Genomic DNA, 26859 nt, shown 5'->3' with positions numbered 1-26859 from the left:
TTAGGTTACACAAAGAATACTGTGCTTTGGTTTGACATTTTACCCAAATGAGGTTGACAGAGGATAGTCAAGTTTCAGGAAGGCTAACTGACACCCACATTAATTTTCTTAAATCAACCACTAGAACAGTATTGTTCAACCTGGGGTCCACAGACTATGTCTAAAATTTTCAAAGGGGTCCAGACCTCCATTCAAATTTGTTAGGGTTCCACAAGTGAAAAAAGGTTGAAAACCACTGCACTAGAGGATGCTGAAGCATAACACATGCTGTACTCTGAGTATTCAAGTGGTGTGAGCTTCATCTAAAGCTTGCACTTAACATTCTTTGCAGTAACTAAGGTAAAGTACCAATTAATAAAAAAGTGCCCGTAAGCACTACTACAATTCTGTACAATTCTGTGCAAGTGAAAGCTAGAGGTTACTAAAACTTGGCAGACTCACTTAACTCATCTATTCTTGTTGGACTAGGAACAATCCTACAATCATTCTTAAAAAAAACAGTTTCTCAGTTAACTTAAAACAACTCTCATGTAAGGAACTGTCAAGAAAAAATAGCAATACATCAGAGTTATTTAAAACAAGAGGTCCCCACAAAACCTGATATTAAGTAATGTTACTACTTTAAAGCTACCATCCCAACTACAAATATATGAAGATATGTTCAGTTACTGCTGTATCTCAAGATTTACTTTACGACAAACAAGTTGATGTTTTCAGAGTGGCAAGAACTAGCACAATAATATCATGACCACTTCCATTGACAGTATTTTCTGTCTTCTTGCCAGTGATTCAGAGAGTCACTGGTTCCCTTCTACCCCTACTCTTTCCTGAGAGATGTAAACCAGGGCTTGAAACTAAATCCAGAACAAATGAGGGTAGATTTATTTCTAGTGCTACGATATAACATTGCATGATGTCAGAGGTACTAGAGCAGAGGTGGGCAAACTACGGCCTGCGGGACCATCCTGCCTGGCTCTTGGGCTTCCGGCCGGGGAGGTTAGCCCCCAGCCCCTCCCCGCTGTTCCCCCTCCCCTGCTGTGATGCTGCCACGGGGGCAGTGCTCTGGCCCGCTGCTCCTGTCGGGCAGTGCGGCGGCGTGGCTGGCTCCGGCATGGTAATGGGGCAGGGAGCGGGGGGTTGGATGGGGCGGAGGTTGGGGGCAGTCAGGGGATGGGGAGCAGGGGGAGTTGATGGGGTGGGATCCCAGGGGGCAGTTAGGGGTGGGGATGTGGATAGAGGTCAGGGCAGTCAGGGGACAGGGAGCGGGTGAGGGGTTGGATAGGGGGTGGGTTCCCGGGGGGCAGTTGGGGCAAGGGGTCCTGGGAGGGCGTGGTCAAGGGTCAAGGAGCGGGGGGGGGGGGGGGGGGGTTGGATGGGTCAGGGGTTCAGAGGGGGGCGGGGAGGGGGAGGGGGCGGATGGGGGTAGGGGCCAGGCTGTTTGGGGAGGCACAGCCTTCCCTACCCAGCCCCCCATACAGTTGCGCAACCCCGATGTGGCCCTCGGCCAAAAAGTTTGCCCATCCCTATACTAGAGCTAAGGCCAGGATATTTAAAAAGCTTGATTTCTTTTAAAGTTTATATTTGCATTCCACCCAAGGCCTGAAAAACAGCAGGTCAAAATGCATAGGAAATAGAATATTTGCATATCTTTTACTTTAGTTCAGCCTCTCATTTCTGCAAAAGCTACATGACCAACAAACTTACTTTTATGGTACTAGAATAGGTGTTAGTCAAAGTATTCCTAAGCTTACTTTAAAAAAACAGGTCTCAAACAAAATTTCTACCACCCTATACACTTTTTTAGTTGTAAAAACCTGTATCACACTGACAAGACACTTATTATAATTAGAAACGACAACATTTGGTAAGGCAGACAATTCACTGAATTTATTTAGCTTGCCACTGGTCAGGTGGCCTAGAAAATACTGAACCTCCAACAGATGACTGTAAAGAAGTTGCTATGCAATTCTAAAAGTGTTTTGTTTATAGGAATAATGTACCTAGCCATATCGTACTACTTTCTACTGTACGTTTCAGTCCTGATGTTATACAATCCCATGCATAAGGATTTCAGTTCAGGTCAGTCAGAGCTAATGCAAACATCTGGAAGCAATGCTATTTTTGGAAAACAGATGAATTTGTAGTACAATCAAAGAATCTCATCCTCTTCAGGGTCAATTTCACTGCAATTACAATATATTGCTAACATTTGTACTTGATTAGATGAATATTTCTATATGAAATATTCATTTTTGAAATCCAAACTATTCTAAATACATGAATCATTACTTTATATTGCAAGTTCATGGAAATATTAACATTGCAGCTGGCACAGCCATCTAAAAAAATTACACAAATCTTGAACAGAAAAAATTACTTCTGGGTACAGAGGTTTATAATGTTTAGCAGTATGCTCCATGGACTGAAAACAAGGAATTTATTGTACTTTCACCCGCAAATATTTTACATTTAACCTGAAGCTACTTTGTGCCCATTACTTATATATTTGTACACTCTAGATATTATTTAAAAAGCAGTGTGTCAAGTTATGTATACATATTTTAAAAAATAACCAAGGATAGGATTTTCAGAGTACCTTGGGTGACTTTCAGTGGGACTTGCACTCCTAAACCAGTTAGGAGCTTTGGAAAATCCCACCCTAATTTTTCATTTATGTTACAAATATACTCAACAGCAAAAGTAAATTAAAATCTAAATTACATTTCACAATTTATTTCACATTTGCTTTCTGCATTTCTCATCTTAAAAGAAAAAGCAGTCAGTTTCTCTTCTGGTTACTGAAAAAATTAAGTTCATTTGATAAATAGTTAAGTGCAATGATGATGGCAAATAGCGATAAGAAATGTTTGACTAGATACTTTCGATAGGATTTTTTCTTATAAAAATGATGGGAAATTTGGCTGGTCTGTTTTTGTGAGCCTTTTGTTTAAATGAACCTTGGGGTACAGTTTTAAAGGAGACACTGTCAAGTTAAATACCTCTGAACTGAGTGAATTTAGAAATCATTATACACACACACACACACAGTATCCCTTGGTGGCAATGAGCTGTTAGTATTAAATAATAAAAATAATACCATTTGGCACAGCTCACAGGAGTTAAAACTTACAAATCAGTTTAATTTGTACACAGATGGTACCCAGAGTTGTTGTGATTCTGTATTAAATTACACTAAATAGCAGAACAAGCTGTTCCAACATTTATGAAAATTCATGTTACAAACGACTGGGGCTTTTAGTTTTGGGGGTAAAAGGATTGGATCAGGAAGTAATCATTTATTAGTTTTTACATTTTCCATTAATTATTTCTTGGTGGTTGGAAACCACTAAATCCTGTAGTTGATTTCATGAAATGGATACTCCTACCTGAGTGGAAGTCACTTTCTGGACAGAATGGTCAATCCTGCTATTTTTACTTCTAATTCTAGATATTGCTCTGTGCAGATGAACAAGTAGAATTTTTGCATACTGCTATAAAATTAATTGGTGGTGGTTTGTTCAGCCAATGTTATCACTTGAAGGCAGTCATTACAAGATTCACATCATGAAGAGCACCACAACTGCCATGCTTGTTGATAGCAGACTGGCCAAGGACTGACTGAGCCTGGAGACTGCACTCAAAAGTCCAACTATGCTAGGATTGAAGCATATTATGAGGACAGCACGCGGCCTCCCTATACTCTACCTAGTCTCTAAGCAAGTATAGGAGGACTTAAGTCACCAGGGATGCCAATACACCAACTTCCAAAAGCACTGAATTCACATCTTTACAGAAATAATAAAACTGTCTCAATTAACCACCCATACTGGTCAATTCATTTGCACGAAGTAAGACACTAAAGTAACTTATTTGTGGTGTTGTCGCAGAAAAAATCCACCAACAATGGACTGAGACCCCATTGTACTAGGCCTACAATGCAAAATAAAGTGTCCCTGTCTCAAAAAAAACTTATATAAGCACAAGATGAGACAACAGGAGGGACGACAGACTATCAATGACATGATTACTGTAGTATGATCTAGCCTATTGCTTTTATAAATCTTTACCAAGCTTCCTTTTTTTTTTTGGTTTAAATTTACAGACTGGTCTCAATTACTTTGGTGAGCAAAAGCAGAGCCAGTAAAGAACTCAATGAATGCTTGACCACATCTATATCATCAGGCATAATGGTTACATTAGGGGATTTATAAAAAAAAGTATTAGGAAACTAAGTATACAGGTACTGCATTGCTATATCTTATTCTTGACCAGCAAAGTATTCATAGGAAAGAACCACCACAAACTTGTTTTAGAAGGTTTATTAATATTAAAGTTAGACAAATTTTACAGCAGGACTGTTCCTAGAGAAAGTATAGACTACGGCATGAGTCAGGAGGTTATGTACCTGTTGCAATGAAATGTTAGCAGCTTTTAGAAAATACACCATAATTAGCAGTCAGTAGTGCAGAAGACCATAGTAAAATAAATCTGGGGAAACATTAAACAGAACAAAGTAGTAAGCCAGTGGTATTTTGGGATGAATTCTCAAGTGTCTCATCTGAATTCTTCCCAAATATATTGACTTTTTTCCACCGCTGTAGTCAAAACGGAAAACAAAAACACAATGAAAGCTCAAAATTAACTGGTGAAAATACAGCAAAGTAAGAGCAGAATATTTTTATTTGAATAATTCAAAAGATGCCTATGCAAGGCCACAGCCATCTTAACACACCATTAACAACATAATTAAATCTCAATAACATTAAATGATCAATTTGATAGGAACTCAGCCAGCCACCTACACAAATTTCTTTCTGCCCCATCTACCTTCTCCAAGAACCTGAACACCTGTCCTTTGAAGCATGCCCAGAAGGTCAACAAAAATTCAGGCTATTTCAGACTAAAGGGGTATAGCATGCTCAGGAAGGTTTGTTAGACTGACCCTGTCAGATTTAGATTTGCAACAAATCTACTGCAGAAAGATCCTGGGAGTCCAAGGGGGAAAAAAATTGCTGTCTGAGAGGAGGACTTAAAGAAACTTGACAGGTAAGAAATTAGACTTCTCTAATATACTTTGCCATTGCAGATAGCAGAATGCCTACAGCAGTACCCATTCTTGTAAATAGGACTATGAGAAGATGGCAACTTACAGCACCTACCCCAAAAGAAACTGTCATATATTGCCTGTAAAATTTAGGGTGAAACTCAACTGGCCACTTGACAGTCCCAGTGAAGTTCCACATTGGAGGTCAACACTGCCCAAGTGGAAGGTGTCATTATTCTTAGGAGAAAGGCAGGAATTTAACAAATCAAAACACACTTTTGGCAAGCAGGGAGAATCTTAAAATTCACCTTCCAGAAGAATCAGTATTGCATACGACTCTAAGAATTCCCGTGGGTTTAATGCTTGCAGAATGGATGTCAGGATTTCCATCCATCAGAGAGAGGAAATTCTCAGAGATTGTTAATTTCTTCTAAATCATAATAGATGGAATGGTACAGAAGGCTCCTGGGCTACATTTAATATACTGAAGTATCATAGTAGTCATTCCCTGGAAGGGAATTACTTAAATTTGCATTACTTGATTCAAAAATTCTGCTATTTGCTTCAAGTCATTTTGGGGACTAGGAAGGGGGGAAGAAATAAACAAGTCTCACATATTGATGACTTCCACATTGAACACACACAATGCATATTTTATTTGCTCCACACAGCTGTAAATCATCACAGGCCTATTCTACAGAAACTGGGGTAATTCCCTGACACCTTCATTTAGTCTCAAAGGACAAGGTTACTTACCAGCAACTGGAGATTTTTTGAGATGTGTGGTCTCTATCTGTATTCCACAGAGGGTTACACATGCACACCACACAACCGGAGTCAGAGAATTGGAAAGCAGTATCCGTTGGTCCGCGCACGCGTCCTGACTTGCCTCATGCTTCTATCTAAAGTGATAAAGGGCAGGGTAGACCAAACACATCTCCAGTTCCTTCTTCACCACAAATCTGAGAGATCCACAGCAGAGGGGAAAGAGAGTGGGAAATGATATACAGATAGGGACCATATATCTCGAAGAACCTCCAGTTACAGGTAAGTAACCTCCTTTCTTCTTCAAGTGATGGTCCCTATTGTATTCCACTGATGGAGATTGACAAGCAGTACCTAAGTTGGTGGAGGGTGCAAGGATGACGATGGAAGGGTCATGCGGAGGATCACCGTGCAAAACAGAATCATAGGTTTAAAAGGGACTGCAAGGATCATCTAATCTAACTCCCTGTCAAAATGCAGGATTTGTTGTGTCTAAACCATCCAAGACAGATGTCTATCTAGCCTCCTTTTGTAAACCTCCAGTGAAGAAGTTTCCACAACCTTGTAAGGCAGTCTATTCCATTGTCCTCCTCTTCTTTTTCCTAAGATTTAATCTAAATCTGCTATCCAGCAGTTTGAACCCATTGCCTCTTGTCCTGCCCTCTGTGGCAAGAGAGAAGAACTTTTCTCCATGTTTTTTATGGCAGCCTTTCAGGTATTTGAAGACCACTATCATACCTGCCCCACTTAATCTCCTCTTTCCAAACTAAATATACCCAGTTCCTTCAGCCTTTGTTCGTATGGCTTGCATTCCATCCCTTTGATCATCTTTGTTGTTCACCTCTGGATCCTTTCCAGTTTCTCTACATCCTTTCTATACACTGATGACCAAAACTGGACACAGTACTGCTGAGTCCAGCAGTGAGTCCAACCAACTGACGCCTAACCAGTGCCAAGTAGAGTGGTACTAATCACCTCCCGTAAGTTTTATGCTATGCCTCTGTTAATGCAACCTAAAATAGCATTTGCTTTTTTTGCAACAGCATCACATTGCTGACTCATGTTGAGGTTGTGATCCACCACAACTCCCAGATCCTTATCAGCAGTGCTGCTGCCAATCCAGTTTTCCCCTAGTCTGTATTTGTGCATTTGGTTTTTCTTCCTTAAGTGCAGCACCTTACATTTGTCTTTGTTGAATTTCATTTTGTTGTCTATAGCTTAATTCTCCAATTTATCAAGATCCCTCTGAATTTTAGTTCTATCCTCCAAAGTACTGGCAAGCACCACTAGCTTTGTGTCATCTGAAAATCTCATCAGTCTGCTCTCTATACCTCCATCTAGGTCATTAATAAAGATGTTAAACAACACCTAACCCAGAACAGATTCCTGGGGAACCCCACTTGAGACCTCCCTCCAATCCAACATCATTCCATTAATAGTTACCCTTTATTTACAGTTATTTAACAAATTATGGATCCACTTACTGGTATACTTTACTTGACTAGTTCTGTCAAGCCTGCATTTTTCCATCTTATTTATCGGAATGTCATGTGGGACTGTGTCAAAAGCCTTGCTGAAGTTCAGGTATATTGTGTCCACCACATTCCCCCTATCCACCAAATCAGTTACCCTGTCAAAGAAGGAAATCAAACTGGTTTGGCATGATTTGTTCTTGGTAAATCCATGCTGGCTGCTAGTGATCACCCCTTCATCCTCCAAGTATTCACAAACTGAATGTTTTATACATTGCTCTAGTAGCTTCCCAGGTATCAAAGTCAGGCTGACTGGTCTATAATTTCCCGGTTCTTCCTTTCTCCCCTTTTTAAAGATGGGCACTGTGTTAGCCCTTCTCCAGTCTTCCAGCACCTCTCTTGTCATCCGTGAGTTTGTAAATTATTGCTAGTGAGATTTCTTTAGCTAATTCCTTCAGTACCCTCTGGTGAATAGCATCTGGCCCCAATGATTTGAATTCATTTAAATTGGTCAGAAGATCTTTTATACCTTCTTTACTTATCCTGATCTGCGTCCTTCCCCCTTTATGGTCTATGGTAACTTTCCTAATCATCTGGTCACATGTTATTTTTTGTGAGACGACTGAAGCAAAGTAGACATTGAGCAGCTCTGCCTTCCTATCATCTTTCGTTACCAGCAGAAGCAAATGAAGCATCCACTGCCAAGTCTTGCACCAGGGTATAAAGTGTTGCGAAGATGTGCACCCAACTCCACATGTCTGCTTTACTTATGTCTATGAGAGATGCGCCGTGGAGGGAGGCCATGGTGGCAGCTTGCGCTCTAGAGAAGTGAGCCTGTATCCCTGCAGGGGGAGGTAGGCCCAACAGCTGGTAGCAGAGTTTGATGCAGTCAGAAATCCACCAGAAGAGAGTCTCTGGGTGGAGATGTCTGTCCCCATAGTCTCTCATCTATTGCAATGAATAGTTGAGGGGACTTTCTGATAGGTTTCATTCTCTGCAGGTAGAAGGTCAGCACATGCCTGACATTGAGGGAATGGAGCCAACATTCTTGTGTGGAGGCATGTGGTTTTGGGAAAAAAAACAGGTAAGTGAATAGCTTAGTTAACCTGGGATATCACCTTGGCAGAAATTTAGGGTGTAGACATAAGGAAATTTTCCCCTTGTGGAATACTGTGAATGGCAGGTCCGCCATCATAGCACAGATTTCACTGACTCTCCTCACTGCAGTGACAGCTACCAGGAAGGCAACTTTAATGGAAAGGAGGGACAAGGAGGAGATTGCCAGTGACTCAAGCGGGCGGGGGGAGGGGGTGTCATTAAAACTGAAAATACCAAATTCAAGTCCCATTGAGATGCGACCATTTGGCGGAGAGGGAAGGTTCTGAGTAGGCTCTTCCAAAATCTAGGGTGTGCAAAAACAAAGAAGCTCTCTGCACCGGTGGATAGAATATGCTAATTGCAGCCAAGTGGACAGTCAATGTGCTGCGGGCGAGACCCGATGACTTCAGGGATAGAATGTAGTCCAGAATCAGGGGGATTTCCACCTATTCTGGTGGAGCTCCTTTAAGTTGGGCCCAAGAGGAAAAGCGCCTCCACTTAGCCCGGTAGCATTGTCTAGTGGAGTCCTTCCTGCTGTTAGAGGGAAGGTCTTGTACAGCCGAGGAGCATACTCGTTCTAGAGTAGATGCCCATCGAATTACCACACCCTGAGAAGGAGCAGATGTGGATTAGGGTGCCTGATTCTGCCACCGAGTTGGGTGAGGAGATCAGGAAAGTTCAGGATGGGTATCAGGGGACGAGAGGACATGCGGAGTAGATTGGGGAACCAGAACTGTTTGGGCCAGAAGGGGGCACTGAGGATGACCGTCACCCTGTCTCATTGGATTTTGAGGAGAAATTGAGGTAGGAGTGGCAGTAGAAGAAATACATAATTGAGTTGGTCTGACCACGAGAGTAGAAGAGCATCACCCTGGGAGCTACAGCTGATGCCTTCTCTGGAGCAGTACATAGTGCATTTGCTGTTGGTCTGAAAAGTAAACAGGTCCTTGGCAGGGATTCCTCATTGTTTGAAGATATTGCATAGCACTGTATTGTGAAGCTCCCATTCGTGGTCATTTGCAAAGTGTCTGCTGAGCAAGTCCGAGAGCACGTTATGTGTTCCCAGAGGTAAGTTGCATATAGGACAATTTGATGTGTGATGCACCAGTTCCAGAGCTTCACCACTTCTGTGCAGAGAGCGAGGGTTCTCGCTCCCACTTGTTTGTTGATATAGAAAACTGTGGTGGTGTTGGCTGACATGATGAAGATATGAGAAGACTGAAAGAGTGGGAGAAATGATTTGCACAGCCTTTGCACTGCTCCAAGTTCCAGAATGTTGATGTGCATCCTGGACTCGAGAGGGGTCCACGTGTCTTGTGCTGTGTGGTTGTCCATATGGGCTCCCTAGCCTATTAGGGAAGCATCAGTGATGATAATTTTGCTTGGAAAGGAGGGAAGAAGGGGAACCCAGCAGTACATGACCCAGGGGGAGGGGGAGACGTGTTGTCCATCCACCGTAGTAGGGACAGTAGCACCAGATTCTTCAGCCTGAGGTCCAAAGAGAGATGGTTCGGTGAGTACAAGGCATGGAGCCATGTCTGGAGGTAGTAAAGATGAAGTCTCGCGGAAAGGGGTAACATAGGCACAAAGCTATGTGGCCCAGAAGAGACAGGCATGTCTTGACTGGTACATGTGGGTCGTTCACGATATGAGATAGGATAGCATTCGTTGCCTGAAACCTGTCTGTGGGCAGGTATATGTGACACACTGTACCTCAAAATGGCACCCTGTAACCTCCATATTCATCATTCATGTATGGTTGTGATATTTTATACAAAGCATGCCATGTAAGGTATCATATGAAAGGTCATGATCTGCTGAACCCCATTGTTCCATCCAAATATGTATATTGTTAGTGTGCAAGTTATGAGATTTTTCTATCGAGTTGTTACTAAAAATATGTTGTAAATTTGCTAGTGGCATAGAAAGGACCCCCACCCAGGAGGGTGTTCAACGACCATCAATCAGCAGGGGAATTGTAATCAGGGGATTTACAATTCAATGACAGTTGTGTAAGCACCACACAATGGGAACTGCTCGACCCCATGACTCAGTTGCACAAGACGACTCCAGGGGGACTGCCTAACCCAGTGACTCAGCAAAGTCTACCAGCACATGTCTGGGCAAGTGTCTTCTAGGCAAATGGATTAAGGATATAAAACAGTGACAGCATGCATTCACCTTTCTTCTCCCCCACCTATGCTGGAAGCAACAAAAACACTGAGATGACAAAAACTTCAACTAAAGAGACTGGTCCATGCTTAAGAAAGGCCTGTGTATTAAGCATTGCAACATCCAGTGGGGTGAGAAAACTGCTTGATCTAAATACTGCCTAGTGCAATAAGGTTTAAGATTTAGATTGTGTGCTTATCTTTTATTTTCTTTGGTAACTAGCTCTGAACTCTTATGCCTACCACTTATAATTACTTAAAATCTATCTTTCTGCAGTTAATAAATCTCTTTTATATTTTACTTAAAACAGTGTAGTTTAGTTGAAGTGCTTGGGATGTTTCATGTTTCCATCTGCTAGAAAATAAGATTAAATTCATCATTTGAGCTTGTATAGGACATCCCAGTAAGGGATATGTTTCTCATGTTGTGTATGAAGTAACAAGTGTAAATATCTTATCACGCAGATAAAAATAACCACATCCATATCCTAGATTTTTCAAGGACAGTCCTACATTCTGCCATGCCACTCAGTATAATTGATGATGAATAAACCTCTCTGCATCAAGTTACATTTTCTTGAAGCACTTTTACAAATGTATCGTATAAACATTGTTGCATAAAATGCTTAGATGTGACATAAATAGCAGTTACAAGATTATATGCGGTCACCTTTATTCACTGTCACAATACGGAATATTTCTCCACAATTCATAATGTGTACTTTATGTAAAACAGTGTCATGAGCTATGCTTTAATCCTCTTCTGTTGTGCAATTAACAACTTTAACTTTAGTGGTACAAAGAATTGCATACAATCTGCTTTGGCTAACAGAATAATTTAAGTTAATTATATTGGAAGCTTTTACACTACAGGGTACTTAGACAAGTTTCCCTTTCTGAAACCTCATTTCTGAAAGCAATATTTTGTCAAGAACTGAACTAATGTTTGATGCTTAGGTTGGAATAGGTAACAACTGCCAAGTTTGGAATATTTTAAGCCCTTCAGTAATAGAAGTAGAGGTCTCTTACCATGGCTGTGGACAGTTCCTGGACTGAGCGTCAGCTGGAGTAGATCTTTGGTTGGAGTGAGATGTGCTTCTTTCCCCTGGCGCTGGCTCATCTTTCCTGGAGTCAGAAGGTGTGATTCATCACCATTTGTTACCACAGCTGGAACATAAAAAGGATGGTCACTCGACTATAGAAATCTATGCATGACAAGGAAATAAATGACAGCAATTAAATAATCTTTAATTACTGAAAATCTGCCCTTCAGATTAAATCCTTGGGACCTTCATTTTCTAACCCACAGGTGCTCTTTCCTCTCAAACAGGCTAAGGAATTTCCCAACCAGCGAATTGGTTGGGGTGGTCAGGGTGAATAGACAATGGTCTGGTAGAGTGAAGCATACAGCAGAGGAAAAGAGTATTGGGAATCAGGAAAGCTGTGTGGCCTAGAATCCTCTATACTACCCCATTGCAAAACATATTCCTGTAAGTAAAGTGGCGGGTGGAGGGGTAACACTTGAAATTGAGCTTCCCCTCTGGATCCAGTCTGTGGGAATCCTTAGTACAGCACAAGCCATGGCTGCAGCTCGCCAGCTCGAGTGTCTCAGTTGCAAGACCATGTGTTTGTTCCTAAAAGCTATCAATGGACGCACATTACCACAGCAAATATGTAGCCCTCTGGTGAGGGAATGGGCAGAGGAGCAATGGAGAGAGATTGAAAAGCACAAGTGAATAAAAATAGAAATTTCCTCCATGAAGTTTGCCAACAATGGCAGAGATGAGGGGGAAATTGAACATCTTTTAAAAAAGCTTTATAGAGTAAATGCTGTAGTAATAAGTGGCCAGTAATCAACGACCACTTGTATTCACCTATAAGCTGTTCAGGGTAGGGACTGTACCCTTCTTCTGTAATAGTACAGTGGCTGGTACTCTGTGGGTGTTATTGGAACGAGTAGTCATGACTAATGAAACAAGGAGGGGGGAAAATAAACACCAAAATGAAGACTGGGAAATTACAAAGGATGCCTAATTCAACAAGTCACCACATGACAGGCTGCAAAAATAAGACGATATGAGCCCCTTGTCTGCAGACTTCACGATGCCTTAAGATTTCCACATGTCTCTTCAGACTGAGCCTCTGAACTGTACTTTTAAACCACATCAGGTTAGGAGTTTAATTTTCCAGACATGACATTCCAAGGAATGGATGCCTGATGGCTTGTTTCATTATTATTATCACTAAAGTGGCAATGACCAGTGAAGACAGCATAAAGAGTAAAAGAACAGTATGAGTGCCCACTTTATAGCTCTATTCTGGACAAACTACAAACACTTATGTGACCTGCTGATCAGGAAAGTTGAGTGAAAAAGTAGAACTTCCTCTCCCTCCTCCTGAGTGGGGAAGGAGGAAAGAGTAGGGTTAAAAATCAAATGCTCTTTCAAGAGATCCAAACATATCAGTGCTGGCAGGCCAGTACTCCAGAGCCACCATATAAGCCAACATAAAAGCAAATGCAAAGGTGCAGAAGATCTATAAAGGAAACAAAATTTCACTTTAGAGCTTTGGTGGATTATGAACAGTCCTAAGAAAAAATCATGACACTGTTCTTTAAAATAATATATTTTAATTTGTTTTATAACAAATAAGCAATTAAAATCTAGAATTTTGAAAGATAATTCCCCTCTCCTGCCATTTGATTCAGCCAAAAAAGCCTTTTACGTTTTTCACATCTCTTCCTTCATACTGTTGCAATGGAGCTGCAATTTCATTTCTGCTATTACATGTAATGGAGTAACCGACAATTTGAAGAGAGTCGCCACGTATAGAACTATAATGCCCTCTGCTGGTTCCTGGAAGCAAAATCACGTCAAGTTCTCCAATTTTGACATTGTAACGTCCAAATTGCCTCCACCTGTGTGTCCAGTGTACACATATCAATCCAAATCACATGTACTCCAAAAGGAGGACACTCAGGTTTTTAGTATTAATTGGTTATTTATATAACCATACCAAAGTAACACTGCACAAAATATTGCCAAAGTAAGTTTATCTGAACCAAGAACCTCTTTGGGGGCACTTATATTACCAGTGTTATATTTTTAACTTTTCCTAACTTTTTAAAAATCGATGTAGTAGTTGCTACTTTTCAGTTTTTATTTAAGACATAATGAGGAATACTCTTGGTTAGTTGTCACCAGTAACTCAGAATGCTAATCCCTCCTAGTGCATGGCTCACTAATACACAGAACATCAATGAATTTCGTACTTTCTTTAGAAAAACCAGTCATGTTTTAAGGAAAAGTTTACCACCACCCACCCTGTTGAAAGTTTGAAGTTTGCGACGTACCCAACACATACAGTGTTGTAGTGCCACTGCAAAGTTCCCCTAGTCAACATACTGAAACAGCGATGGCACACACTCTCATGAAGTCTTGCAAAGATATTCTCTGGCAATATTTGCAAACCATTCCTTTTGAACTGTTATGTGGTATAGTGTATGTATTTAAATTAGTTTGTGTGTGCTTCAAGGCAAGGACTTTGTCTTTTAACTGTATTTCCACTTATGAAGCTTTAACATTAGCCTCTTCAATTGAGGGGGCTCGTGAAAAAAAAGTAAAGCTGAAAGTGATCAACAGAAGAGAAAGGAGTTCAAAGTTGTTAAACTCCAATGGTATTTTTCAGCATAGCGTTACAGAACAGTAAGAAGGTGAATGGAAAGTTTTCAGCGCACGTGGACTTCTGCCTGTATTGCAGGTAATACAGCAAGCACAAGCTAGGAATCATCTGTCTTGTCTATTCCAGAAAACCCCCAAACCTTCCCCCCTAATCGCTATGGGCTCTCCTTTTGGCATGTGCCTGGTAAGCAGGCCAGATGACAGTGTGGGGCCATTTACCCTATGCAAGATCAAAGGGAGCCTCAACTTCTTATTCTGTTATAACAAAGTAGCTTTTATTGAGGCCCTGACTTTCAGAAGTGCTGTATATCCACAACTCCAACTGAAGTCAATGGGAGCATCAAGTTCTTGAGCATCTTGGTAAAATTATGCCCTGTATGTCTGCGATGGGCAGTACCCAGAAGCTTTTGAATCCTAATTGGTACAAAGCTCTTTTGGAAACACTTAAGAAACAGCCTAGTTCACTTTAAACGGAAACAAGAATTCAAAAATAATCAAAATGAATATTTTCAAAAGCTATGTACACTAAGGTAAGTAAATGGAACAATTCCCAAAACAGGCCATTAACATGTTTGGAACCAAAGAAATCATACTGAGGAGTTTAAAAAGGAATAAGAGAGCTAGGAAAGGAAACAAAAATTAGTTACTGGTATAATGAACACAGAGTGTTACCATTTAAAGTAGGCCCTCATTTTGAAGACACTGAACTAATTTATTTCAACTCCCCTTGCAGCTTTGTACTGAAGGACTGGCATCACAACAAAGTTAAAGATTGTACACAGGACATGATCCTTTCATGAAATGAGCTGTCCAATATTCCTGCAGTTTGGAACTTGTATTTTTGAAGTATCAATGAAAACTACTAAGCTTTAAATAGCAGTTTCAAGTGTCTATGAGCTCGCAAATCCTAGTTTAAAAAACACTCCTTCCAATACAAATTGCTATATAGTCAACAAGCTGGCCCACTAAGCTCTGTACAACATTTCAGTTACTTAAGACAGTATGGCTGTACAATGATATCAACTATCCTAGAAAGTTTTAATACCTCATGCTTAATACTACTTATGCAGAAGCAGTCTAGCATTATTTATAGGGCATAGACCATCTAAATAAAATCCATACCTTCACTGCACCCTGTTAAGGTGAGTTATGGTGGATCAGAGCATCATCAAAATCAGTAAATATCAGCTCCCATAAATAGCATACCAGTGATCAAAGAAAACCAGGAGGATCTTCTTTCAACATATTTTAGACTTGGGAATCTGATTATCCAGCAGTTTAGCAGGAAACAATGTTAATATCTTCTTTTTAAAGAGTTGTGGCCCCCATCACGATGGCAGGCCCCTAACAGTTTTTAATACTGAATATATAAAGATTTAGACCAACTCAGAGGAGATGCTAGTGCAGTTTAGCTGTAAGTATATTTGGACACCAACTCAAACTCAAAAAGTTCATGATGTCTACAGGATTCAGGGCCCTAAAACGGATGTTAGGAAGCATTTCAAAACTGAGCTCTAACTACAATTTTGTTAATTAACTCTGAGTCCTGCTTAGACACCACAGCATCCAGTGCCTCAAACACTGGATTATGTTCACAGTATCCATGTGAAATAGGACAGCATTATACAGATGGGCAATTCAGACATGGCAAGATTAAATAACTCACCCAAAGCCATTCAGCAAGTCTATGCCAGAGCTACGAATTGAATTTCCTTCATCACAATATCATTCTCTCCCCCTACTCGATAGATAGCATTTCAACTTACTGTTCTCCTTACTTCTCCGGCCCCAGCACCAGATACAAAGAGTGCCACACCTAGGTCCTTGCAGATGAGGAGTAAGAGACTAAGTTCTGGTCTTAAGCTCTGATCCCCATATGAGGGAACATTCCAACACCAGTAAGACCACTAGGCTAGGCCAACAACTCTGTTTTAAGAACATTTTTATTTACCTTTTTCCGTTTCCTCACACTTGCCTCTGATCAGCTGTTGGGATGCTAGTTCACAGCAAGTCAATAACAGAAGATATGAAATGAAGAATTGAAATGAAAAATTACAAATTAGAGTCTTTATGTCAAATTTGCACAGATTCTGCAGTAGAAGCTATTTTAAGTATCTGAAATGGCAAGTTACCTTTTCATTTGTTTCAATATTGAGAATATAGTAAGAGATCTTTAATATAATGCATTGGAAACTCAGTGCCACAATGGATTCCAATAAAATCCTATTCCCAGCACTGTCAACCCTGAGCACTCAAAAAAGCATAACACCCTGCCGAAGGAAAGTTATGAGATTGGCTTTAAAACAAGATTTTTAGGATGAGATTTAAAAAAAAAATACATTTTAGGTTATTTTTATTTTCCTTCTGGTGTTTAAGGGTTTAGGGTTCAACATTTTCAAGCTTTTCTTTGCAGCTCTGAGGCCTAGAAACTTACTTTACATGAGAATCTCAGCTTTCATTAAAAAAAGTAAAAAGAGGACTCCAAGAACTAGGGATTTAAGAGAAATACCAGATACTATGCTACTCAACAGAAATCACATCACAGGAGTTTGCAATGCTTCAATATATAAAAGGCTTCACTCCAGTGAACACTAATATATCAGAATCCCCAAACTCCATATTTAAACAACATTCCAGTTCCAGCCTATATTAAGCAGAGTCTGTAATTTAAAATACATAAAATTCTCATGTAATCAAAGCCTTTAAGAGATCTCTTGTACCACTGTCTGCAGCTCATGAGATGGGAAGTGAAAAATAGAGATGTAACAGAATATCAGAGAACAAGTGTTAATAAGACATCAGTAATTTGAATTTCTTAAAAAAAATGCCTAATGCATTAATCAGCAGCAATTTAAGTACGCGCCTTCTTAGAACGCGTCCTTTAAAGATTAAGCCTCAAGTACTTAGTGCCACCAAACAGTCCTTTATAATAATCAGGCCCAAGCCTTAGAATCTGATTTCCCTTTATTTGAGACTTGTCTCATCTTCAGTTTGAATTTCCTGTATGAACTACATGCAAGCTCCTGATCCTCTCATTTTCCCTTGGTGTTCACTGAAACTGGACTAGTGCTTGGAAAAGTATACTGATCCACTGCATGCATCTGATGAAGTGAGCTGTAGCTCACGAAAGCTTATGCTCAAAGAAATTTCTACTGGCTCTCCAAAGTATTTGAGCTAAAGTAATTAGTGTTCCATTCTCTGGTTTAGCAACTTCCCTTTTTCTACAAGAGGCCTCTGGAGTGAAGACCTTTCAAGGCAATTACCTGAAGAGCTGTCGTCTTGCAACAAAGAGCCATGACAAAACATGGCTCACAGACACCTTGAGGCAGTTAGTCTTAGAAATGAAACACCTTTTCTCACCAAACCCCCATCCTCAACATAAACACATCTCTTTTGAACTTCAGGTTAAAGGATATGACAACTGGCCAAATCTCTTCACAATGCACATTCAATGAAACCTCAAATGAGATGTGAAAATCTAAACTTCTGACCTCATGCTCAAAAGATGTTTTTTTTCAAAACCCCTCCAAAAACAGAAACTTTAGAGGAGACAAATTCAACACTCTCAAGGTCTCCAGTCTGTCATGTGGAAGCTTTGCTGGGAAATTTCATTGCCAGTTCCAGCCCTCTTATTTACCAAGAGTCATGGTGGATTCTCTCTAACACTTTTTAAATCAAGATCGGATATTTTTCTAAAAGACATGCTCTAGGATGGATTTTGGGGAAGTGTCACATAGGAGATCAGACCAGATGATCACAATGGCCCTTTGTGCCCCTCAAATCTATGAATCATACAAGAACTGTCCCAGGATGACTGGTCCTTTAACCGGTCCAACCCATCTTAGCTTGCGTTCCCCAACCCCTGGACAAAATAAGCAAAGTCGCATGACAAGCAGGTCCTGGGGCTAAAGCAGACATTGTGGGATGGAGAGAAAGCAGAAGCCAGGGGAGAGACTCAAGACAGAGAATGGTGAATCCTAGTAAAAAGCCCTGGGAGTTGCTGTTGGTAGACAGTAAGTCAAGACTCAAAAAAGCCCAGGAAAAGATCAGCTGAGAAGACTGACCTTTACAAAGGAGGGGTGGGCCTAGCTTGAGACTGGCCGAAGATTCTGTTTTGTGTTTATTTGGACTTGGATACCCTGGAAAGAATGAAATTTTTCTTTAATGATTTAGCCGGAGGGCCAAGTCACCACAGCAACTAAACCAGGCTACAAAAAATTGGGAGAACCAGACTGAGTAAAGAGAAACTGAGGCAGCAGTTAGCCCATGACCAGAATAGTGAGCTGGTGCTGCTACAAGAACTAAAAATAAAATTCTGTGAGGAACAGAAAGGCGGCGCCACGGTAAAAAAGAAAGTACATCTAACACCTTAAACTAAATTAAAACTGACCTACCCATCTGCATGTGACTGAAGATAACAGTATTTGCAAATCGTTTTCAGCAGTAGATAACTTACTTCATTTCACTTTAACAGTTTGAAGAAAAAAGCAATATACAAAACCCAAAACTGATGTGAAAATTTTCTAACAGTAGCATTCCCATAGGTCAATGGCTTTTTATTAAATGGTATTTTAGCAATAATGCATCCAAACTAGTCTCCCTTGCATGTTGGGATATCTCTTTTTATTCACACTTCAGGATGTGAGAGGGCTTTTTATTAAAACTAATTGGACAACAAGGTACTGAAAGCAAACACTGCCCTATCACTGTACTAGCTTAAAATAAAACAAGCTGCTTCTACCTGTCCTTTTTATTGTTTATATTATGGTAGCACTTGGAGGCCCCAACTCAGATTAGAGCCCAGCTGTGTTAGGCACTCTATAAACAGAGTGAAAAGACAGTCCTTTCTTTTCAAGTGATAAATATTTCCATTTTAACTTCAGAACTCCAGGTGGAGTGTTCAAAGGATTCGTATTTTTCTAGCCATGACTGAAGAAGAACAACACTTCCTCTGAATTGTGGGTGTTTTTTTAAATTTACCAAATATCTACGAACAAGATCAACAAGCAGAATAAAGTATTTCTCTAACAGTTGTTGTCCTTGTTATCTCAGTTCTTCAGTTAGGTCATGACACACATGAAACCCTAGTGTTATGTCCACTGGCCCATGTGCTCACACAAGAAGATGGTGACCTTGCCTAATATGCCCAAACATCCTATAGAAGAAGTTAGTCACTTACTTGATGGTCCATGAGAGTCTTTGATCTCACCATGATTCTGCAAGTGCAATGTAATTGGAGAACGAAGAACAGCGAACAAAAAAAGTCCAGGCCAGGAAGAAGCAAAATGCGCAGAGACGTCAGCAACAGCAGCAAAAGGAAAGAGGAAGCACAACGAAAACAGAGTTAGTTTATCACTAAAATACAACATGCACATCAATATTAAGGGAAGACTTCAAAAGGACTTAACAGTTCAGAAACAAAACAACGTTGAAGCAACAAAACTGACAAATATGCTTATAGGAAGCCATTATTAGCTTGGATACAGTTAGTGAGCAGCTAATATCCCTTTTTAGATAGGCAAAAGTAGGTCTTCTGTAAGATGTTCAGCAATTTAGTATTCTCATTACAACAGAACATGTCTCAAGATCTATAGTTACGTTTGTTTCAGAAAATCACAACGTCCTACGAAAGAGTTCGTATTCTAGGACAATCCACCTAAAACAACAGATCGTTTTTCTCAAATTGTACATGCAAACACAAACATTCCTAAAAGCTCATTAAATGTGCAGCACACACTAATATGATGCATCCAAGCATAACCATTGATGCAAAATTATTATTTTAGAAGCCTCAGTGTTTTAGTTCAGTAAGCACAGGTGCCCATCACACAGCATATTTTTCCTGTGTAGGAAACAAGACAAACAATGGAAACAAGAGTTAAACAAGAAGCATTGTGTCCGTGCATCTCCAAAGAACTGTAAGCTGTAACACAAATTTCCCCCACCTAAGTCTCCACTGAATTATATATCGTTGTAATCACTGCAGGAGGATGGAGTAGTTAGAAAGTAACAGCCCACCCCACCTCACTTTTTTGGGGATGGGGGGTAATTTGACTTGTATTATTAATCATTTATATTCCATTCGTATCCAAAGCCTCAGTCAGGATCAGGACCCCTTAGGCTGGGTGCTGTATAGATATAAGATATGATCCATCCCTGTCCCCAAGTGCTTACCATTTTAAAAGAGACATAAATGGTGGGATCAAAGGATAAAACAAGCATAGTGACATGCCCGCTATTGGGGAAAAGATATCCCCAATTGCTCCTTTGCTAAACTATAGTTTATCTTTTCAATTTTAGCTCTTTCCTAGTCTAGGTTTGTGTGCATGATTTAAACAGCACTGTTGCACATCTGACTAACTTTTTTCAAATTAAAAAAAAGGATAAAATCCAATGCTTTGGAAAGCCCAACCAGAACCCTACCCAATGTTCACCGCCAATGGCAAACTCTAGCCATATTTTAAAAAGGGTATCAGGTTTGCCTCCATGTCAGCAAAAATGAGCCCATGTCACCCCCAGAAGCTCCCAAGTCTGTGACGGTGTATCAGAAGGAGTCTCTTGCCTCCTGGAGAACATGGCCACGTCCCTAGTTAGCGATGGGGGTTCCTGTGCCAATTGGAGAGGTTAATACTCAGTTCAAAAAATGTCATTACTATTGTAACAAGATCAGTAAAAAAAGAAACAACTTCAAATTCTTCAGTTTGTTTACTGGGCCCATTTGGAAGCACATTCTGTATAGCCCATTTCAGTTTTTCCTGTTTAGTCAGGCAGTTAGTTTCACCCTGTTTGCCTGGATCCTTCATAGAGTATCAGGTGAGAGAAAGAACATGTTTTTAAATAGGGGAATGTGAGTGCGAAACCCCCAGAAGTTAAAGGAAATTTGGGGACTGAAGTAGTATCAAACTCATTTTTAAAAAACTGGACATATATCAAGTCGGTTTCTCTTTAACTGCTTAATACAGTACGATAGCATACCTAAAATGAGAACATAATACATGTTGTTATCGCAAATGGGATTATATTACCTTACTGTTTTTAGATTTGAGAAAGTGCCAAGAGCAACAGAACATCAGAGAGGCATGCAGTAATAGAGCAACGGTGTAAGAATTAATTCAGTCTGATAATGAGTCAGAACACCAAGCCTTTCCTGATCAGCACCACTCTGCTGCATCTGCCAGTTCACACTAAGAGCTTTAAAGCAAAAGGGGGAGTTGGGAGCGATGGGAAACAAAGTACTAATGAACAAACATACAGCAATGAGAGGATTCTGCAACTTAAGCTTCTTAATCAATCAGCGTTTCTCAAATATGGCAACCAGGGGGTTTCCATGCAGCCACAACAGCTTCCTGAGCGGTGATTTTTTTTTTTGGGGGGGGGGGGGGTGGGGGGAGCGCAAAGCGTCTGCCCCTCCCCTTCCTTCTCTGTTCCTCCTGGATGCACAGCCCTGCATGGCCCCTGGAGACAGGTGGGGTACAACACTGCAAGAGTACAGGGAGTTCTCTACCCCGGGGGGGGGCAATGAGGCTCAGGCTTCAACCCTGGGGTGGTTGGGAGGCAGGCTCCAGAGGCGGGACTTAGGAAGCCTGGCTGCGCGGACCAGGGCTCCAGCCATGAGGCTTCAGGCGCTAACTCCCAGCTCTGGCCACGCAGCCCTGGCCTTTGGCCATGGGGCTTCAGTTCAGGCTCCAACCCCTGGCCACGCAGCAGCAGGCTCCAATCCCTGTCTCTGGCCACACAGTGCTGGCCCCAGGCACCGATCCCTGACCCAGTGGCAGCTGGCCCCGGGCACCGACCCCCAGTCACGTGCTCCAACCCCCAGACCTGGCCGCTGACCCTGGCCGCTGACTCATAGTCCCAGCCACGTGGCAGTGGGCACTGATACCTGGGCACATGGCAGCAAGCACTGGCCTCGGGTGTGTGCCGATCCCTGGCCCTGGGCGTGTGCTGATCCCCGGGCACTTGGCAGCAGGTGCTAGCTTCAGCCTCCTGGCAGTTGGCACTGTCCCTGGGCTTCAACTCCCTGTCCCGGCCATGCAGCTCCTGTTCCGGGCGCAGGCACTGGCCCCCTCCTCAGCTGTGCAGCTCCTGCCCCCAGCTCCGGGCTCTGGCTGTGGGCACCAACACCTGGCTGCACAGAGGTGGGCGTCAACCCCTGGCTCCAGTTGCGCAACTGCGGGGCTCACCACCCACCCTCCTTTCTCTGGGCTCCACATCCATGCCCCCACACCCCATCACTCCTGGACCCCACTGCCTTCCTGTCCCAGAATCTACCCCTCCATAGCCCCGGGCCTCCACTGCCTCCACTTCCAGTCCCCTCCCGTCCCCCATCCAGGGCGTAATTTGTCCTGGGACTTGCTGAGAAAAGTGATATTAACATGCAAGTATCACTTCTCACAGTAATATTTTTATTGAGTCTGGGGAAAAAAAACCTACATGAATAAATTACAATGATGCGGATGTGTATATGTGCTATTTATTTGTTTTTCCTAAAGTTAATAAAGTATTTTAGGAGAAAGTGTCAGTGCGGCCACAAGCAAGAGCTGGTGGCCGCACAGAGAGGCCACCAAAAAATTTGTTGCGAGAACCCCTGCGGATGGTCTGTACTCTCATGGTGGTGAAATACACAGTGAAAAAGCACAGCAGCAGTCTTTACACCACTAACTACCTCTCAAGTACTGTCTTGACCAAGTAACAACATTAGAATTATACAGCATGGAGCAGGAGAGCTGGTCACCTGAGATGACTAAGGCCTTTTATAGAAATATTTTAGCACTGTGTGGTTAACCCTTGGATTGATTCAAAGAGCTCCTATGCTATAGGATGAAACACAAGTCTAACTCTGTTCCTGATCTTCACCAATAAACACAGTGTTTATACTGATAGATTGGATTCCACGCTGCCCAAGCACCAGCCTGAACTATAGATACAGTGCATCTACACTGAACAACACAAAAGTATATATTTGTAATCTAGAGTCTTAACTGAAGGTAACCTCCTTTCAGGATCTATTCTGGATACAAGAGACCTCTGTTTACTTCATAGAATCCTTCATGTGTCATCTGTATCATCTGGAGTCCATACTGAAATATGTTATTTGCAGTAATAAGTCTCCTAAAGGGATAAAATGTCAGGACAGACTTTTACCTAAATTGACAGCATTTACTCGGAGAAGTGAACAAAACAGCACCAGGGATTCTGTTATTTTCTCTCCATGATTTCTATATTAAACATGTTCATTTTATTTATTATTATTATTTTTTAAACTGCCATCTCTGCAAACAACCTACACTCAGAGTCAAGCTTGGTTCTCTCTCACATGGTCACCAGTAAAAAAAGCTTTTAGTGGTCAAATTAGGCCCCTCTAACACCTGTGCAAGTCCCACCACCTTCACTGAATTTGCTCATGTTGAACACTTCTGTTAATACACAAGATGAAACAGAATCCATCTTCTTCTCCTACTGCTGTTTTGGCTTTGCAAGTTTAAAAGGAGCAAAAAGCAGAAAAAACTGTCACTAGAGACAGCAACCATAACCCTGATTACACACAAGAAAGTCTTTAGACAGTCGTTCCTTCAGGTTTAAACTCATTTTAAAGAAGGGTAAGCCTAAAATTAGACCTACTACCTGTTTTGTTGTGTGAAATTACTTTCTGGTTTGATGCATTTGTGATCAGGATAAATAACAGAAACATAAACCCTAAGCTCTTGATGGAAAAAGAATGGAAAAAGAACTGAACAATTTAATATGTACTATAAACTAAATTTTAAATTATATACTAAACTATCACAAATCATTGACAGAATACACGTTACCTTAAGAATGACATTTTAAAAATTGAAAGGAAAGATTTTAAGCTGTCAGGACCTACTGTCAGGGATTTTTCCTGCAAAAGAAGATTGAGTATCTGCTAAAACAATACAGAAAAGTGGCAGTCTAAAGACTACTTTAGGATACCTGTAATGTTCAACTGTTGCAGGGGTAAGTGATCCTGAATTCAAATACTAGCCGGTAACACAAATGTCCAAGTACCAAACATTCGTTTTAAAAATATTTTATGTCTGCATACGAATTCACCTACTAAAGACTTGTCCTCATACAAATATGTATCAGTTAAAACAAGTTATTTAAACTAGTTCAAGTTTGTGTATTGATATTAAGGCTGCTTGAAAATTTTCAGTCAAAAACTTATTCAACCGGAAAACTGGGGTTTCAACTAAACATGATCCACAGTCTCTTCTTTCTATGTATGTTTAGAGATTTGAACTAAAAACTGATTTATTTAGGGGACGGGGGGGTTAATGAAAAGTTGAAGTTTTCTGTAAGAGAAAAACAAACTAAACCAACAGAGAGTCTACTAGAACTGTTGGAAAATGGCTTTAATAATCCTTAGTTCTAAATATCTTAAAAAAACCATTTAAATTATCATTCTATACCTTATTTCTATGCAAACTTGAAAAGGTTTACATTTTTTAACCAATTTAGGTATGTTTAATTAGTCAAACCTGTGCAAGTTTGCATATGAATAAGGTATACAATGATGGTTTTTAATATCTTAAAAACCACTTCAGAAAACTTGATTGCCCATATGTATTTTCAGTCCCACCCCTGCACATAAAATCAGAAGAGGAGGATTTGTATATATAGAATCTAATTCTCCAACCTGAAAAGCTGTAAAAGGTCACCACATTCTGGAACAGACACACCAGGAAAGAGGGGAAAGCCTGAGCCCTCAGGGATCCAGAGATTATGTCTTTGATGAAATTCTTTTGCAGGAAATATCAACTAGGTTTCTGGACAAAGTAGCCAAAAAAGTTTGCCCTACATCCCATGGGAAAAACAGAATGGCTACACCATATAAGGATGGAAACAGGCAACTCTTTCATAGGAGTAGCTGGAGATACAAGTTCACGAATGCCCTGTTGCCAGATAGGTCATGGAGCATTAACGTGCACAGGTGCATCAGACAGCCTCTGTCCTGTATGTTGCTCTGACTGAGGCAGAAATCCAAAACTGGAAACGCAAAAGAAGGACCCCCTAGCAATTGGCAGTCATCTGTCAGAGCAAGGAGGAAGGACTGAGTCCTGTGTTGCCACAGATCAAACCACAGAAAGTTTCATATCCAGAAACAGTCATGGGCTCACTTTTAGCCAGAAAAATTCTCCAATACTCAGATACTTCATAAACATGCCATAAAACTGTGTGAAACATGCATTCTCCTTTCCAGAATCTAGTGGGACTATTCAATATTTTCCAATAAACACTTAATTTTTTAAGATAAGTGAACAATAGTCTTTAGAAAAAAACAATAAGTTTAATATATACACTTATTATAAATAAGACCCTTCTTTTAAGCTCAGCGTTAAGTTGCTGTTTGTTCACCTAAACTGCTCATGATTAAGCACACATACCTATGTAAACTTAATTGTTTTTTCTTCGTGGACTATGGATATTATGTTGCCTGTATATAACAGAAAGATAAAGACCAAGGGTAAAATTTTCAAAAGCACCTGAGTCACTCAGGTGATTAAGTCCCATTGGACTTCCAGTAGGATTTAGCTGCTTTTGAAAATTTTACACAACCAGATTGTTAAAGGATTTATTTTAAAAAGGATCTTCTCATTGTCAGAGGTCAATAATTAAGGCTATTTTTGCAAACTACTGTTTATTTCCAAATTTAGTCTATTTTGGTCAATTTCACAGTCATGGGATTTTAAAAGTCGTAAATGTCATGATGATTTCAGATATTTAAATCTGAAATTTCATGGTGTTGTAATTGTACTCTTCTATGCATATATATCAAAACCTTACCACCACAGCTGAACCTGAACCTAAGTGATCATCCCAAACTGTATACACTAATTTCTCAGACTGATTTAAATAGCATATGTAGATCAATGTTTATAAACCATTTCTATTATTTGACCTTTAATGGTTACAAAAAAATGCTGCACTGATAAGACTTGAAGAGTGACAATGGAATTTATCTCAGTGCTGATCCTCTAGCCACTCTATCCCATCCCTGTTGCCAGGGTCTCCTGTGGAAAGCAAGAAGAACAGGCTCTGCACCTCCTGCAAGGGGCTCTTTTCCATGGAGTCTGGGGGTAAACCCTTTTATTTGTATCAGCAAAGTGGGCCATGAATTTCTAATAGTAACAGAACAAGTACACACTGAAAACTTCTTTTTAAAGTTGTACCTAACATTTTTGTAAGAGATATTGGAGGACAGAGTACCCTTATCTGTAAATTTCCTGGTTTCCTAGTATCAGAATTAAGGCACTTAAGCTCCCACTTTCAGGAAGAGCACAATGACTATGGGTAGCTTTGTGTGGCCACAATCGTAACTCCACCTTAAAGTCTGCCTGGTGAACTTCCTTAGTTTAAAGTAGTGACATAGGATTAGGCAGCAAAAGAGCTAGGAGCTCTCTAACTTCCTACAACTTGTCTACCCATGGCAGTCCCTCTATACATTCTAGGAAAAACCCACTTTCCTCCAAAGTACTCCTGCTCACCTCCGATCCAGTCTGCAAATCCAGAAAGCAACAATCATCTGAGCTGCAGCTGTTTGGGGGATGGCAGCAGCACCTGCCCTCCTGGCCCACAGCTCGTCTTCCCCATAATTGCAATCTCCT

The 26859-nt window shown here is 40.8% G+C and overlaps 1 protein-coding gene across 11 annotated transcripts in view; it reads right to left on the bottom strand.

Moving 5' to 3' along the window:
* Nucleotides 1-26859, bottom strand: part of OSBPL8 (oxysterol binding protein like 8) — a 190539-nt gene that overhangs the window by 92580 nt on the left and 71100 nt on the right. For 5 of the 11 annotated variants that reach the window (XM_037886202.2, XM_043547538.1, XM_043547536.1 and 2 more), the window contains 2 exons: nucleotides 19410-19446; nucleotides 11580-11717 (listed from right to left, as the gene is read on the bottom strand). In XM_037886202.2, coding sequence (XP_037742130.1) covers nucleotides 11580-11717; nucleotides 19410-19446 — 175 coding nt within the window. Of the gene's footprint in view, nucleotides 1-11579; nucleotides 11718-16181; nucleotides 16227-19409; nucleotides 19447-26859 lie in introns of all 11 variants that reach the window. The other 6 variants (XM_037886186.2, XM_037886178.2, XM_037886196.2 and 3 more) reach the window with 2 other exon arrangements.

This window comes from Chelonia mydas, chromosome 1 (genome assembly GCF_015237465.2).
Source record: "Chelonia mydas isolate rCheMyd1 chromosome 1, rCheMyd1.pri.v2, whole genome shotgun sequence".
In the NCBI taxonomy this organism is placed as follows: domain Eukaryota; kingdom Metazoa; phylum Chordata; order Testudines; family Cheloniidae; genus Chelonia; species Chelonia mydas.
The sequence above is the reverse complement of the archived record's forward strand: the minus strand, read 5'-3'. Positions and strand labels throughout refer to the sequence as shown.